General features: G+C 40.6%; 2 protein-coding genes across 2 annotated transcripts; both read right to left on the minus strand.

Annotated features, from left to right (window-relative positions):
- Nucleotides 1-2550, minus strand: LOC122991015 (5-hydroxytryptamine receptor 4-like). Its single transcript, XM_044364608.1, has one exon. The coding sequence runs from the start codon at nucleotides 1996-1998 to the stop codon at nucleotides 877-879; it is 1122 nt and encodes a 373-aa protein (XP_044220543.1). The 5' UTR covers nucleotides 1999-2550; the 3' UTR covers nucleotides 1-876.
- Nucleotides 2551-2609: 59 nt separating this feature from the next.
- On the minus strand, nucleotides 2610-15074 carry LOC122991014 (alpha-1A adrenergic receptor-like). The gene is made up of 2 exons (XM_044364606.1): nucleotides 12307-15074; nucleotides 2610-3818 (listed from the first exon to the last, which is right to left on the minus strand). Exons 1-2 carry the CDS (start codon nucleotides 13277-13279, stop codon nucleotides 3253-3255), a joined length of 1539 nt encoding a protein of 512 aa, XP_044220541.1. The 5' UTR covers nucleotides 13280-15074; the 3' UTR covers nucleotides 2610-3252.
- Nucleotides 15075-17630: the final 2556 nt, after the last annotated feature.

Here is a 17630-nt window from a genome sequence, read left to right on the forward strand (position 1 = left end):
TTTTACAATTATGCAACCTACAGGAAGGTCTCCGCATTGTCTGACACTCCTCTTGGGATCTGACAAAGCAATCCCACCATAAGGTCCAGTTAGTAGCTGTTGCTTTTGATTGTATCTCACAATCTTCCTCAACAGAAAGAGTTTGCCCAGTTGTCACTACCGTGTTTCCATTAGATTTGCAAGAGAATTTTAAACAAACTTTTGAAAAAAGGGAAGGAAAATGGGATTTAAGTGTATTTCCATCAACTGGTTTGAAGTGAATAAACTAGGTTACGTCAGAAGATGTAAATGGGGGAGACAAAAGATCAGAAGATGGTGGTATAGGCTTAAATAATCCACCAGTAACCAGAGTAGAAGAAGTAAATGTTGCCAACTGGAAACAAAACAAATAGTTATATTGCCTTGACGAGAGAAAAATGGAGAGAGATCTTCAGGAATTTGTTTCAATTGGGCAAGTTGTAAATGTTCTTTCATGTCAGCTAGTATTGGCCAGAGAATATCCAGGAAGATGCCGGAAGACGCTGAGAGTGGAAACAACTGATCAGTTATGTGAGTTAAACATTCGCTACGTCATTTATGTGACAAATGCATTTCCATTCCACAGAAGTTTTTTCATAAGTAGTAATACATACATATATAAAAGTGTTTTCAAATTTTCACATTTCCATTAAGCTTTTCTGATGCGATAATAGGTTAATGGAAACACTGCTACTCAATTATAGATATTCAAATTTCCATTTTAGCTGATCTGGAGATCAAAAACTCAGAACAGCAACTGGATGGACCTTGTGGTGAGGTTTCTTTGTCAATTTCTGTTTAGACTGGACTTTCAAACCCTACTCTTAAAATGTTTAAATTAAATATAACATTGAATGATCATCTTGAAATAGTCTCTAAGGTAACAACAGTGTGTGTTTGCCTAAAAAAATGTGAGTATTCCAAACCTGCTCGTAAGTGCCTACCCAACGACCCGCAACCCAACATGGTTACAAATGCATGACGATAGTTCTTGTTGAATAAGGCGTAGAGAAAAGGGTTCAGAGAAGAGTTAGCGTATCCAAGCCACATGGAGGCCTCCAGGACGAGGGGGTTGATGCTGTAGCCCTTCAGAGGGTGGACCACATTCACACAGAAGAAAGGAAGCCAACACAACAGAAAGACCCCCATGATCAGACCCAATGTCTTAGCAGCCTTCCTTTCCTTCTTCAGAGAATATCTTTCCACATGGACTCGTCTTGTGGGGTCAGTCCTCATGGAGCTCTGATTCATCTGAAGCTGCCCAGTATGGTGCTCGATTGCATGAATCCACCTCGCTTGTCTCTGGGCAGCCATGAAAATCTTGCCATAGGCAAACAGCATGAAACCCGTGGGGATGAAGAAAGAGATGGCTGAGGTTGCAAAGGCGTAGGGGATATGAAAGGAGGCCTGACAGGTCTGAGTATCCTGCTGTGCGACGCTGCTTTCCGCAGCAGGAGGCGACTGGGTGTACATGCCGAAGGAGACGCAAAGGCAAGAGATGATCAGAGGCAGGATCCAGCAGAGCAGTAGCAGCAGGGCCACACGTTTGGGAGACATTCGGGAAAGATAGTGCAGTGGGTCGCACACTGCTATGTATCGGTCCAGCGCCACACAGCTGAGATTAAAAATGGAGGATGTACAGAAAGACATGTCCAGCAAGAAGTGAGCTTGGCAGAAGCAATGCCCAAAGTACCAGCCGTCGATGGATCGCACCAGACTGAAAGGCATCACCAGCACAGCAACCAGGAAGTCAGCCACTGCCAGGGAAACCACAAAAGCATTGGTGGGTGTCCGAAGGCTTTGGAAACGTGCCACTGCAGCCATGATCAAAAGATTTCCCATGATGGCAAAGATGGGGATGGGTAGGAGCAGACACAGTACACAAACTTTAATAGTATTGCTGTGAAATAGAGCCGAATCACTGCCGTCAGTAGTCAGGCTGTTGTTGTCTGAGGTGTTCACCCCTGGGATGTAAATCATGATGCAGCAAGAACTGAGCCATCAGACATTCAACATAAATCCAAGTGGTTCATTGCTTAGATGCCTTTTCCTTCATGTCTGCCTGGTTAATCTAAACCTGTATGATCGTTGTGTTCCTTCACCGTATGGGGCTGCATGTCCTGTGATATGTACCACACTCTCTCTTTATTTGTCTGTTCGAGTGTGTGTGTGTGTGGGTGTGCTTATGACCAGTATTGATCCACGTCAAAACAAAGCCCATCAGGAGTAAATGATTAACTGGGATGTTCCAGGAGTCAGTGGGCCATGAGGTAAGTGGACAGGTAGATATATACAGTTTGTTGTCTTATGGTTGAGTTATGATTGCAGGTCCCTCTCTATATTAGCAATAAACCCTTGTATTTATCTCTGTTCATGGGTAATGTTCCTCTAAATTACAGATGAATGTTTGCGCTTTACCTCAGACACTCAAAACTCAGGACGCATCCTGCCTTTAAACAAATAACATTCACTGCTGATCTTTTATCATCAGTTTGACATTTTCATCCATGATAATGAATCACTTTCCATCTCAAAATATTCTTTCCACATCCAGAAAGTAGAGCGATTAAAGAGTCTGCCTCCAAGCAGCATCTGAGCAACAAGTTTATTCATGTATCGAACACATTTCTAATATCCATATTCCAAACTTTTTTTTTTTGAAGATCAAAACATACAAACAAGATGATATCTGATTATTGTGCGCACAGCAGATAAACCAGGTTATACTTTATTTTCACAACATACCATGAAGATATCAAGTGATTTCAACAGAAGGGTGATCGTTTTCTTATCACACATTTTACACAAGTCAGCTCCTTTGTCATGTTCAGTCTTTTTACACAGACTTTTAACTAAAAGGCTGTGTTGTGTACAGTTCTTTCCTTCATATTTCGTTTTTGTTTAATCAAAATGCATGCACTGGTGTCTTTCCAGTCTGTGATTTTGATCAAGTGTCTTGAGCTTCTCCCTAAAATCTTTTGTCTGACTGTCCATTGAAGGAAACCTTCTCATCTATGTCAACCACAGATACAGTAACATAAGACAAAATACCTCGGATACAGCAGCATAGTCAGTTATCATCATCATCTTACATTGACCACTAATGACAATGACAATCCACTGACTGATGAATGATCATGACATCATGTACAGTGAATGCAGCAAACCTGTGAAGTCCTACATCCACGTTGTGTTGATGACTTTAATCCCTATAGAGGGATGAATCAACAAGACTCACACCTTGTCATCAGGCATGATGCTGTCTTTGTTGGTGCCTCCCTTGTCTCTATTCTTCCCAAACGAGAAAGAAAAAATACCACCAGTAGTCTCCTCAGCTGGTTTCACTCCCTTTCCCTCCCCTCTCAGAGATACCTGCTGGCAGTCTGCGGCGCTGCCAGGCAGCAGGCTGGGTGTGGAGGGAGTTGGGGAGGTGGCCCCCCAGATGTATAATGTTTCCCCCTCAGGGCAAGGTGCCAGACCCTTGGTTAGGTAGCTGGGGCTTGGACTGGCTGAGGACGGCAGAGTACGCTGACTGCCATTCAAGCAGCTGGAGTTGTGATCAGTGGAGCCTTTGCGTGAGTGTCCAGAGGAGCTGAAGTTGGAGGAACGGTAATTGTATGCCCTCCACCCGGGACGTTTACGCTGGTGACACTGGCATCGGAGGATCCGAATGAAGGCCAGCTTGAACTCACGGTTGTAGCAGGGGTAGATGATGGGGTTCAGGCAGCTGTTGAAGTAGCCCAGCCAGAAGATCACTTTGAAGAGGAGATCAGGAGGGCGCAGGTTCACATTAAAAGACCCTGGGAACAGGAGAGGTGAGAGAGAAAATATTAGATTCAGTGGTCAGTGGCTTTGTGAAGAAACCTCAAAATCCCTCCAAGGAATAGTTCAACATTTTGGGAAATCTGCTTATTTCACTTTTACACTTTTTTGCTTAGAGTTAGATGGAAGCAAAACCTCTAAAGCTCACAAATAAACACACTGCATCATATTTGTTTAATATATACACAAACAGAGATTTTGTGTTGTAACAAACAGCGGCTGGGTGCAGTGACTTCCTGGATTATCACTGTGATGTTGCCCAGCAACAAGCAGAGACGCCAGAATCCACTTACCTCTGCTTTCAGTCTAAATGCTACACTTAGCTCTTCACATGTAACGCACAGACATGAGAGACATATCAATCTTTTCATCTAACTCTTGGGAAAGAAGGCGAATGAGAGCATTTTCCAAAATGTCAAACTTTATCTTTAAACCTCACTGACAGGCATTACAACATTTTTCATCTTCTCATTCAGTAACTTTGATATAAATTATAGTTGAGATCCCAAAGTTTTCAAAGATACCAAATATGTCAGGATGAATTCTGGGAAATGTTGACGTATGATGATGCAGAAGACATCTAAAAATATTTCAGTTTGATGGAATTACCCTATAATAGATTATTTTTCCAACCTTAAGGTTACTAAGGAGGGGAAAGAGAGAACATAATTTGTTTATTTTGCCATAATTTGCCGATTTTAAATCTCATTTAGTGATGCACTCATCCAACTTTTCTCTCATGATACTGATTCCGATAAATCAACTCAGGGTATTTTCTCATAGAAACAATCTGATACCAGCGCTCGCTCTCTCTCTTTTTTTTTTTTAACAAACACAAAGTATGAATCTCTCCCTGTGTGGGATTTGTTGAATCATATAAATGTAAGGTAACATGAGTTGCCAGCCTGTTGTGACTGAATGAATGACTGATGGTAACTGATACTGGAAACACTGAATTATACTCATAACACAGATTGACTGAGAGTCTGTCCTTTAGATTTGGTGATCCTCTCTACATTTTACCCAATAGGTGGCAGTATTGATTAAGAATAGTAAAGGGTTTTACAGTCAAGCCTAGAGAGGATGTCAATTCCACATCTTATTTGCCATTAAATAAAGACCTTGCATTAGGAAGGCCTTCAGCTAAAGTGCTCCCTTTTTCAAAAAACCCAATTCAGCCGCTTTTTCACAGTTCATTTGGAGCACTTTCATACAAATACAGAGGGACAGGGGGATGACCCTGAATTCTCTTCTGGATAAATACACTGTGGGAGAGATGTGTTGCTTAGAGAAAAGAGTAGACATGTTACTGAAATGAAAGGGCAGCCTATTTTGCGAAAGGTTACTGAGGTTATATTACTTACATTACCACAGCTCCCTTTTTTGCACCTGCAGATAGTGTCAAGTAGCATGCACAGTTGCAAAACATTTATACAGGCAAACAGCTGAAGTTGTAAGTGCATGTGTGTGTTGACGGAGAAGGTATGTTGTCAATAAGACTCAGCAAGACTTTTCCCACACCTATGAACATCATGTATGCTAATGAGTGAGTCAGGCCTGATTTGAATTGCATTAATCTACCCTTTTCTCCCACTGCAGCCAAGCTTAAACGGAGAAAGAATATCTTACAAGCTAATGAGGTGAGAAGGGGAAGCCTGAGGAATATAAACTGAGGAATTAATAAGCACAGCAAGTGTGAGATTAGTGTGAAAGAAAGACTTGGTGTGTTTGTATGTGGGCAGATGTGAGTAAAATTGTGTCTTTGCACCAACCCACATTCTTTAATGAATATCATGTTCCTGGAGAGGTCATGGATACACTATAATCTCAGGCTTTCAAGTGTGAAATTACCTCTGGTAAGATATTACAGGCAGATGGACACCTCAGCTTGTCTCTCCATTAATATCAGATCAACAGCTTTTACAATTATTTTAAACGATACAAGGTACATTATAATACATGACCAAGGGCTGAAATGACACAGGCTGGAGGGAGTTTCATCCACTTTGTTAGCTGAAAATAATCAAAAACATCAGTTTCAGTTTGATGTGTGGAAATACCTGCAGCCTTTATCATCACAGAAGGTCTATTTCGTCATTCAAGTTCCAGAGAAACACACACAGGCTTGTGCAGCTATCCTTATTGGGACATTGCATTGACCTCCACTTATTGTGGACAGACTAACACAAACCCTAACCTTAACAATAACCGAAATACTGAAAAAAGTCCCAATGAGGTAACAAGAAAGTGCACGCGCGCACACACACAAAGCTCCAGTCCGTGTGATGAAAATGATTGTGCAACAATATGAGGATATGTCACTTCCAACTTTCATTTAACTAAGTGGCTCTTAAATGACAAGTGGAGAGACAGAGTGCCTGCAAGTGTGTGTGTGCGTGTGTGTGTGCGCGTGCTCTGATTGCCAGACTGTTAGATGAAACTAGAGAATGCTGTCTGAATGTGTTTTGGCCTCCTGTATTGTAGATACAGTGGCAGTGGTATTTTCACATGCTATTTTCGCTTCTGGACGGCACTTAAATGCGATTACATAACAGCGTGAGTTATGCTTGTGATTGGGATACAGAGTAGGGTGGAGGTTATTCTTTCATTTCTCTCTCCTTCCATCATCTTTTGGCTGTCTTTCTTGGTTGTTGGTTGAGTTAGTTGTAAATATTGACAACCTCACAAGTCAATTTTACCTGTTTGGAGTTTTTCTTAGTCTGAGCCAAAACAAAAGAAAAGCAAATGAAAAAAAGAAACAAGCTGAGCTTACTGTAGCATTTATAAAGCTCTAACCATTAAATGTTTTGTATTTTTACATGATAAATGATAAACGATACCGAGGTCATTAAGTTTCAGTTGACTGATTAATCAACTATTTTATCTATTTTAATATTTATATATTTTTCAGTACTAGATAACTCTAGTAGCAGTTTATAATAAACAGTCATTTTAATGATAATATTCTTGATTAGAAAGCCGTCTGATACTGGCAAAGATCCAAAATGTCCTAACAATTTTGCAAAACATTTTTTATTATTTTTGTTACAGCGTCCATAAGTATTTCTGTGCTCTGTGCTGGAGCTGAAATGAACATAATTTACAAAGAGTGAAAAATATGCCTGTTTGTTCCAACAAACAGGCAGATATAATTTTACAATCATATAAAACAGAAAAGCAAATCCTAACATCGGACAAGTTGGAAACTGAGAGTGTTTACTTGAAAATTTATACATTTTCTGTCGTTTGATGAATCAATTAATTGACTAATTGTTATGTGTTACCTATATTCTGTTTTTTTTAACATAATGGACTTAAGAACATCTATGTTTGGGTGAAGAGGGTAAGGCATAATCGGTGGCAGTTGTGAGACTTTTTGAAGAGCATGGGCATGAGAACAGTTGGCATCGTTTGTTTGAACTCACTGCCTCTCGGGCACTAAGTTTAGGTGCTTAAGAAAAACAATATCTACAAGGGCAAACACAGCTGTGTAGCTCTGCTTGCCTCCAAGGAAGGACTCCTAAACATCTGGATACCCCTTCAGAGACCAAAAGGTGGGAGACTGCCAGCATGTTCCTCTCCCTCTTTTCTATACAAGTAAGGATAAAAGTGTAGGAAAGACAGAAAGAAATCTGGTTAACAACAGATCTTCCTGTAGCCAGATATGGAACATGTTTGTGGATTTAATTTTTGTGTGAATGTGGCCCATTTTTGTCCCTTGAAGAGTGTTTGTGTTGAAAGGCTATAGTATAAACAGCAGAGGATGCGAGCGCTTGGCTGTAAGACAATGGTATATAGATAACCATGTGAGGGTTATTGCTGGTCTTGCTCCCTCTGTTAAGAGAAAAGTTTGCACCTCCTTCCTGAGGACAGGCGCAAACACACACATGTACACACACACACAAACACCCACATACACAAACACACACATCTCACTATGAAACACAGGAACATCTCAACAAAACAAAGCATCCTGTTATTCTAACTAATTGGAAGAAGCAATGCCTATTCTGTGCCACATAAAACACACACGCACACACACGCACACACATACATTCAGACAATCTGATCTCCCAAACCTCACACATCCTGTTTCATAACACACCCGGAAATATGATTAATATGTCTTGATCTAAAAGGACATAAGTGTTATTGCCCTTGCAAATTGCTTTCAATGAAACCATAGCATGAAGCTATTTTTGGAAAATTGGGTTGACGTCCCAGAGACACTCCCTTTCACCCGTGCTGCCCTGTGGCCCCTTCAAGTCAGCTCTGCCACCTCCTTTCTTCTCCATTGCTCCGACACTTAACACCCTCATTATTTTTCCCCTTCAAAAACCATTTCAATTACCCCCGGAGCGCCTGAGCCGGCCAGCTCAATGTAAAAATATCATCAACATACACAGACACACAAACACACACACACACACACACACACACACACACACACACAAAAAAACTTCCAAAAAAACCCTCACATACACAAGGAAACAATTGGTTAACACCTTAAAGCGTTGGTTTCTATAACAGTTGGGCACACTGCATGCACCACTTGCCTAATGTGAGCCCTTCACAGGACATTAGTGCCTGTGCTGAGTGTTAAAGAGCCGCGGGAGAATGTGTGCAATGAAATAACACGTGTATCCCCCAAGGACTGATGATTTCTCTTCGGTTGAGTTGGGAGATGAGAAAAAGAGCTCATTGAGACACCTAAATGTAGACATGTCCCTCATGTGCAATGTGTTAACCTCGTCAACTTAAGTGAAGTTCATGTTTCTCTTAAATTCTACAAGTTAAAAAAAACAAAAATGCTTGTAATAGTTATATATGATTATGTCTGCTTAGCTTCGTTTAGCTTTGTTGTTTTTTCAAGCAAAAATGCCAAAGGTTCACTGGAACCAGCTTCTGAGATGTAAGGATTTGCTGCTTTTACTATACTTACAACTGAGTAAGACTGTTGGTCAGATAAAAACAAGCAATCTGATCACCTTGGTTATTTTTTATTAATCAATCAATCAAGAAAACTATTTGCAAACTAATATATAGTGAAAATTTCCTGCACATTTGACTTTAGCCTTGTGTGCAGGTGTATTGAGATCTGCTTCCAACTGGAGTCTGATTCCTCTTGTGTGTTAAGCTGATTCGTCTTCTATTAGAACTGCAACGATTAGTCAATTCACAGAGAGTTAATTGCCAACTATTTTAATAATTGATTGCTGTGAAAGAAAAAAAATACTTAAATGCTCTTGTTCTAGCTTCTTAAATGTGAATATTTTCTAGTTTCTTTAGTCTTCTATGACACTAACTGAATATCTTTGGATTGTGGACTACTGTGACAAAAATAAAAGTTGCAACCTTATTTTACAGTCTATTGACTCTTTATTTGCTTTTTCTGATGTTTTGTTGAAACAATATTAAGCTTATATTCTACATCTAACCTGAATTTCTTTAATTAATCAATGAATTTGATTGTTTATTTTTTGTCTGTTACATATTAAAGGCAAAATCAATGAAATAAAAAGTATTCTAATCTAAGTTATCATTTTATGACTGCTCTATAACATCAGATTGGAAAATGTAAATGTCTTGTGCATAATTCTCATAATAGAAATACATTTTATTTTTGGAAACTAATCTGGACTTGAATTTAAAATAAAGTCTGTGTGTTTGTGTTTAAACAATGTTTCGCTGCTCAACACATTGTTTTCATGGAGTCCTGCTGGTGGGACAGGTACAGTTGGAGCAGTTTTTATAGTATCAAAGAAAAAATACTTTTTTATCATCAAAGATAAAACAGCATTTTTGTGCAATGTTGACTGCTTTTGTTGGTTGCCTCCCTAAAAAGCCTTTTTTGGTAAATTTCTGCTCTAGTTTCTGATTATTTCTGTATAATTGGGTTGTTGCAGTGTCATTTCTTCATAATGTGATATAAGAAAGTAACTTTAAGTTTATATATGTCACCCTTACTGACAAACAAGCTAAGTTAGTGCTCGGTGAGTATGTGTGTGAAATTTTGAGCTGCTTTTTGTCCAAGAAAGCTTGCCTGGAGTAACAGTAACTTAAAAATGTTGATGTAATGTTTATAATCCCGAAGTCTGTATACCTTACTTTGCTCCAAGTTAAAGGCGTAAAAGGAGACATGCTAATTCAAACCCTGAAAAGGAGAGACTCAAACTCTGGGACTTGTAGCTGCATATTTGCCATTTATGTACAAAAACAAAAACAAGGTATTTACAGAATTTGAAACAAAAAGGTGAGATCAACTGTGAAAAAGGAGTTCAGGAGGTTTTTAAACGACATATCGTCTGCAGTTAGGATTTAAAGGGTCAGAGGTCAGAGGGGTTCTGTATCATCTTTGTAGGTGTTTAATTCTTTAGAAATCAGTGTCACAATCACTCAAAAACCCACATGAACATACTTGCATATATACACATAAACACACATAAATATTTCAGCACCCTTACACACACACACACACACACACACACACGCGCGCAGACAGACAAAAACACACGTGCCATGCACCACCACCAGCGTATGCACACACACACTGACAGCCAGAAACCTCTGCATACATTATATCAGTGACTTTATGCAGAGGAAGGAGCAGGGTAATAACAAGTGTGAGACAGGAAATCCCACTCTGTGGGTGGAGGCTAATGAAGACTCACGGAGCAACACGAGGAGAACTCCGCTGCCCTGTCAGACTTTATGTAAGTTCAGACATGAGTCACAGAAGTGTGCAGAAGAACAAACTTAATTTGAAGAACAACAACATCTCCAAGAAATATCCCATTTTTAGACATAGAGGAGGAGGGGAAGAGAGCAGTTTCTGTGTCCTGCTTTGATAAATTATATTATGGATTATATTATAATTGGATTATAGTGGTTGCATTATGTGAATTCCCCACCAGAAGACGGTTGGACGTGGTTTTTCTTTCACGCATCTTCCAGGCTAGTTAAAAATTAGCATGAAATTGCGCCGTATGACACTTTGTCAAAATATATCAGTATGCTACACCAGAGATTGTACACAGCAAAGTAGCCTCTGGGGGTTTCTTGGCAGTTTGTTGATTAGTATTACATAAACAGGCCCTTCCTGAATCTTCAGTCCCCTTTGTTCTCTGTAGTCTCTTAGATCTGACAATCTTTGGAAAATTACATTTGTTTTGTGCTTTTGGCGTCTAACTAGGAATGCCCCATGTGTAATGTGCGTATGTCCATGTGAGGATGTGATGTGCTGCAGCTCGAAGCAAAGGGCAAAAACACTGTCCCATATGAGTATATGTATACGCACAAGGGCACACGCTGATAAACAAACACATTCACATAAATATACAACCATAACCCACAGTGTCACAAGGGATCAATGGCAATCAGGGAACCGGTCAAACAATCTAAAATACAGCAGCTCTGCTTGTTCAGACTCTGCTCAGTGAGCCCTTCTGCCTGCACTCCATTGTAAATAAAGACTTAGTGTTTTCTTAACCTCCTTGCCACCACACGGCCCACAGCGTGAGCATTTCACCTCAGAATATATTGTTTAATTTCCTCTGCAGTTTCTTGAAAAAGCATGACGGTGTGGTTGCCAGTCTCAGTGGCATCAGGGGGCCCTGACAGGCCCCACAGGCCTCTGGATCAACTGACCAGAGCAGATGGAGGCCACCTACTCTTCATTTGGCACACGTAAGGAGTGTATTTGTTGTGCACCAACAGATTAACTGAGACGCAGTGAATAATGCACAGATAACACTAATAATGTTTGGATATGCTTGTGGAGAATTTCTTCTCTGACTCCAAAAAAACATGTTTTCTATCCCTCCTTATGGGCCCTGAATTCAGAGACTACGTCAGTGTGGCAGTGAGGCTTTTGACATGAGGAGAATAAATGCTGCAGAATTGGAAAATTTGTACAAATATAAAGTCTGGCTCAGAAAATATGACGCAAACTAACTTAATTATATATAAAAGAGGCTGAGTATTTGTAGAAATAATACTGTTACTGCGCCCTAAATTAAATGCTGCAATAATATATGAGTGATGTTATTCTATATCCCTGCAGTTTAAAACGACCACCACAGTATATCAAAGCCCACTCATAGGTTTGGTGACAATTCAGAGCAGTAAATGCTACCCCAGAGACTTTTCCATTGCCAGCTATAGATATGATTTACAAGGCCTGCAGCTGCCTTTAACTGCCTCGCGTTAACTTACAGACATTTAGATGAATGCAATATCTTTTCTGCAAGTCTCATTAACTAATTGAATATCATGAGGTTTTTTAAATTGGAGCCGGTTGTGAGAGAATGTTTGCAGTATTATATTTTTTGTTAATGGACAAACATAAGTTGCATTTATGACTTACATCATAAATGAAATGATCATAAGTCAACATCATAAGCCAATTTATGACCACATCAGGAAATGAGCGCGAGGGAACAGTGTGAACTGACCCATTGAACCTACCTATGGGCAAGGCGAGGAAGAAGGGCAACCAACAAAGCGTAAACATGCCGACCACAACTCCCAAAGTTTTGGCCGCTTTCTTCTCCCGGGAGAATTTCAGAAGTTTCACCGTGAGGGAACTTCTCGCCTGGTGCGCGCGGCCCTTGCTGGTGCTGGACGTACCGGGCTCCTCCTGCACCTGAGATCCCTTGTGGATCCTCAGGGTCAGCTCGCCGGAGTTCATCCTCTCTCGCATCACCCCGGCCTCCAGGTTCTTAGTGGTCCGTTTGGCGACTATGTACACCCGGCAGTACATGGCCAGTATAACGACGAGAGGGATGTAGAAGGAGCCGAGGGAGGAGAAGAGCGCGTAAAAAGGCTCCTCGGTGATGGGGCAAACCGTGTCGTCCGGCGACGGCGGCTGCTTCCACCCGAGCAGCGGTCCGATGGAGATGACCACCGACAGCACCCACACCCCGAGCATGGCCAGCAGAGCCCGCTTCTCGGTCACGATGCCCGGGTATTGCAGAGGGTGGCTCACTCCGATGTAGCGGTCAATGGATATTACGCACAGGCTCATGATGGACGCGGTGCAGCACAGCACATCCACCGCCGCCCAGATATCACAGAAGATCCTACCGAACACCCAGTAGTCTAGGATCTCCAGCGTGGCCGACACTGGCAGCACCGTAGTGCCCAGCAGCAGGTCGGCGATGGCCAGGTTGATGATGAAGTAGTTCGTCGGGGTCCGCAGGTGCCTGTTGCACACCACCGAGAGAATGACGAGGATGTTGCCCGCGATGGCGAACACGATGAAAGCCCCCAGCACCAAGGCGAGCGGGATGGCTCGGGTAAGGGCCACTTCGCTGGGCTCCGTGTGGTTTCCCCCGGAGCTGTTGGTGAAGTTGACCTGGGATGACACACCCGGAGCCCCGTCGAGTTCCGAGGAACCATTTTTCCACAAGTTTGTGACATTGTCAGTGCTCAGACTCATTTTGACTCGAGAGGTCCTCCATAGCAGGCTTCAGATCACTTGTAACTGCAACTCACGAAAGAGCGTAAACAAACAAATAAACCGCACAGATGGCCTTAAGTCCGCATGGTTTAATTGCGCGTTTGCAGTTTTGTCTCCAAATCGGTGCTGAGATGTTTCATCAGAGAAAAGAGTTTACTGTGCAGTCGTACAGTCCCCATGCAGTCCCGCTCCCACCACTCTCCTGAGGGCTCAGTGGAGAAGTGAGGGGGGCAGCAGTCATCTCCTGCCTCCTCTCCACCACACACAGCTCTGCCATATACTGACCAAACATACCTAAACACGAGCCTATGAAGCGCGCATGACGCATCATTACACGAGGAGCCGTGACACCACAGAAAACATCTATTTGCTTCATTTTTATGCAACTTTGCGGGATGGAGCAGAGAGTTGCGTTTTCAGAGAAGCGCCTCTTTGTGTCTTGCATTTGTTTATCCTCACTGTGGGAGGGTGCTTAACTGGACAATTACAAGTGAAAGAAGTTCGTGCCAAAGCCACCTATTGTTGATTTTAAGTTAAGAGGTCTTATATGCTTTCATGGCAGTAAAAAGGAGAAAATGCAGCATATAAAATTAAAATCGTAGCCTCATTTGTTCCAGTGTAAATAAGCCTTGAAATTAATCAGTTTCCTTCTTTTTGTGGTCCCCGAAAATATTCAGGATGCTCAGGCAGGCAGCTTAAAAGATTAAGCCTGGAAGGTCAAATTGATTAAGTTCAAAAGTAGATAATAAAATCACATACAATCCCTCTCTCCTACAACAGGTATTTCTTGTGAAATAGATTCCTATTTTGGTCAAACGCAAGAGTCCCTCAAAGTAATCTCAGTTTGCATGCGAGCTCAGTTCGTGAGGAGTGACTGATTTAATGGGCTGAGTTCAGACACATTCCTAAAATTGTGGTTCCTCCTGTTTAAGAGGTTTTAGGTTACTTATGATGCAACACTGATGGAGGATAAATACAAGCAAAAGGTGCCTCAGAAGAAACCTGCCAAAGATTTGCAACCATTTATTGGACAGTAATTTACTATAAACACAAACTCCTACCTTTTAGGGATCTTTAAAACTCTGAGGGTGGTTTTAACTCATAAACCAGACTGAATGTTTGACATTTACAACCATTTAATACCAGATTTTACATTTGATATCCAAAATAGAATATTAGTCTTTATAGTCTTAAACTGCATTGACTTTATTGTCTTTATCTAGAGCTTCAGTTTATTATCTCAGCCACGTTCAGATGATAAGATGAAGCAATCTTTTTAAAATTGATTTCCTTTAGAATCAGCATGTTTAATGTGTTAATTTTGTATTTTTTTAAAAATTTTTTTCAGACAAACACAATAATTTTAAGCATTGATCTTCAGAGATTCTTCTCTGCTGTGCTCATTAAGTTCAGTTTTTAAATCTTCTGTATTGTATTGTATCTGTATCTTCTGTATGCCTACAACACATTATGGTGTGAAGAACTGGAGGAACACATTCTCGTTACATTATAAGAAGCAAAATATGCTGTCCATGTACAGATGTACTTGTTTACCTAATAAAAGTTGTATTGTATAACAATTTAGTGTTAACAGGTTCTTCACAGCTTAACCAAAAAGTGACAGCTTCCACCTCTTATGTATTCAGAGCATAGAAACACAAAGGAAACCCAAACCAAACGTAAAAGTAGAGCATTTCATGAATTTGGACAAGATTTAAATGGTCATAGATGTTTCTCAGCTGAAGAGTCATGTGACATTTATGTTGCTTATTCTAAAGATCCCTCAGAAACTATATTTTAATTCTGAAAGAAATGGAGAATTAAAATACATGACTGTAATGAAAAGTTAAATAAGTGAATTTTAATGAATGTCTCTTTATTTGGTGTTTGTCTCCACCTTCTTCTCAGCCATCTCCCTCCTCTATGTTTGTCTCATTGTCAGGTTCATGAGGTCGTAATTCATCATTTTGTGTATTTACTATAACAAAGAAAGAGCCTAACTTGAATCTTAGCTGAACACAAGGCTCACAACTTAAGTTTACTCAGTTCGCTGCTGTGTGAAAACTTTTAGTGAGTCGTAACTATTTTAACAACTTTGGTCTCATCCTTGATTCAAGGTTACTTAAAGAAGTTTTGAAGGTTAACACAAAACACTTGAGTCATATATGTATAACACAACCAACCACTATGAATAAATGTAGGTTTCAGCAAGGACCTTTTGGCCCTTCTGAGCTCAATCACCCTCAGCTGCAAATCAAGTTAATTTTTACAGTGTGGGGCAGCATTCCTTCAGAGGAGATTAGGCATTAGACGCTTACGCAGTGTCTCAACCTTTCAACAGGCACCAGAGTACTCAGGTATTATGAGCATCCTTCTTGAAAGATGAATCACCTGGAATTACACCAATTCATATCTAAGACTGGATTTCAGTGCTTGGGATAAAGCGTATTACACTGCCCATTTCACTTGATTGAATACACTGAGCTTTCAAATAACGTAAAAGATTCTGCTGCTCAGCCTGCTGCCAAGTGCTCCAGGTGAGAGAAATATGGAGAAAAGTCTCATATCTTTCACTGGAAATCTGACTTCTACAGGGACATCCTCTGACTGTCTGTGTGCTTCAGTGCTGAGGATTTGCCTTTAGTTCGAGAGGATCAACTTTTCTTCTTGGCTGGGCAAACAATATAAATCTTGAATTACATAAGACGTGGAGCAGTTTGATTTCTTTTTAAAGACAGGGCTTGTAGTTGTGTGCAGTCATTTGTCATTAGTTTCATCCATTTATCCATTAATCAAATAAGAACATGTTTTCTCTAGACTGTAGATAAAGACATTTCCACATTTGGCGTATTTTGTTTTTCAATGTCAACGATTTATCTTTGTACAGTTCTGTTGAAACTGTTATATTTTAAGGATTGCCTCTCAAACTCGAGTGAGTTTTGTTTCAGTCTGACGTGGCTTGTCACGATATAAAACAATAGTCTGGATAATTTACAGATCTTCCGTATTACACTGGTTGAGTTCAGCTGCCTTAGTTGAATGTTTTTTCCTGCTGTGAAGAGTTCAAAAGGTGATAGTCTCCCTTTGACCCTTTGCTTCTGCTGAAAGCCACTGAGAGCACATGTTCGGCATTATTCAACTTGAACGACACATCCTTTTATCATAACACTGAACGCACAAAGGACTGATTCGGGTGCAGCAAGATCTGGGATTAACTGCAGAAAAAGTGTTTTAACAGCACTATATGACAGTTGTGACACAATGACAGTTGTGGCAATTGTCAGGTCTGACTCAGATGATGTCAAACTCACAGGAGGTGTAGAAGCTACATATACGTATATAATCACTTCCCGTTAGCTTTTGACCTAACCTGACAGCGATTCTGACAACAAATCTGACACCCGGAAAACAAATGAGCAGTTCACAGTCTGCATTTATATAACAATAGTTCCCATTTGAGGGCAAAGCTCCTTTTGTAGTTGTTTGGAAGTTTTTATCTCATCATTTGGCAGATAGATGCCAGCTGGAAGTGAAGCCCACACACAGACCTAATCTATAGCAGCCCACCTGGATGAGTGGGCTGCTGCTGCCTGCTGGTGTAGTCTCTCCCACACCATATATGGATGATGTTGTGTAATATGCTGAGACCCAGAAAGTACTTTTTGTTGTATAACTGTTTTTTGGGATTAGTAATGTGATTTTGGAACAACCATAAATAGACTCAAGGAGCCAAGATAGAGAACACGATTAGCTCTTCCAGTTTTGTCGCTCCTCTCCAAACACTTGTCTCAGAGAGAATTTTTTTGCTCCTAAAAATCATAGATAACAGGATACACCACATTGTCCAATAACGGAAGGATTGAAGCTCTGTATCCATCACTCAGAGGAAGTTTTATTTAGCAAGTTTAGAGTAATGTCTGTAAAAATAAACTCTATGCGTGTATCTGCAATTATGAGAGAGAACAAATCTGTCATCAGTGAGGTTATTAATACTTTTGGAACAATCTTTCAAACTTTTGCTCATTCAACAAAACACTGCAAGTACAAAAGGTAAAAAAAATATCTAATGAACCATAATTCCATTTAAGAAACTTAATGTCCATGTTGTATAGGTTTGTCTTTACTCAGGTATCATGAACACCGCTTAGTTCTGGCTTCTCACCCTCAAGGCTGGTGTGTTAAATTTGAGAGAGAGAAAATGAGGAAAACAGACAGAGCTGAGCAAAAAGTGTTCCAAAGAATGCGGATAAGATGAGATGAACTCAGCCAACATTTCCTATTAGATGAAACTCATTCGCTCAATCAGCATCACACACACTGTCTGATGGGT

This window comes from Thunnus albacares, chromosome 10 (genome assembly GCF_914725855.1).
Source record: "Thunnus albacares chromosome 10, fThuAlb1.1, whole genome shotgun sequence".
NCBI lineage: Eukaryota > Metazoa > Chordata > Actinopteri > Scombriformes > Scombridae > Thunnus > Thunnus albacares.

Excerpts from the sequence above, each read along its gene's own strand:
- LOC122991015 (XM_044364608.1), bottom strand. The coding sequence starts at position 1,998 with ATGATTTACATCCCAGGGGTGAACACCTCAGACAACAACAGCCTGACT.
- LOC122991014 (XM_044364606.1), bottom strand. The coding sequence starts at position 13,279 with ATGAGTCTGAGCACTGACAATGTCACAAACTTGTGGAAAAATGGTTCC. Across the intron at positions 3,819-12,306 it reads CTTCCTCGCCTTGCCCATAG|GGTCTTTTAATGTGAACCTG; the intron begins GTAGGTTCAATG and ends TCCTGTTCCCAG.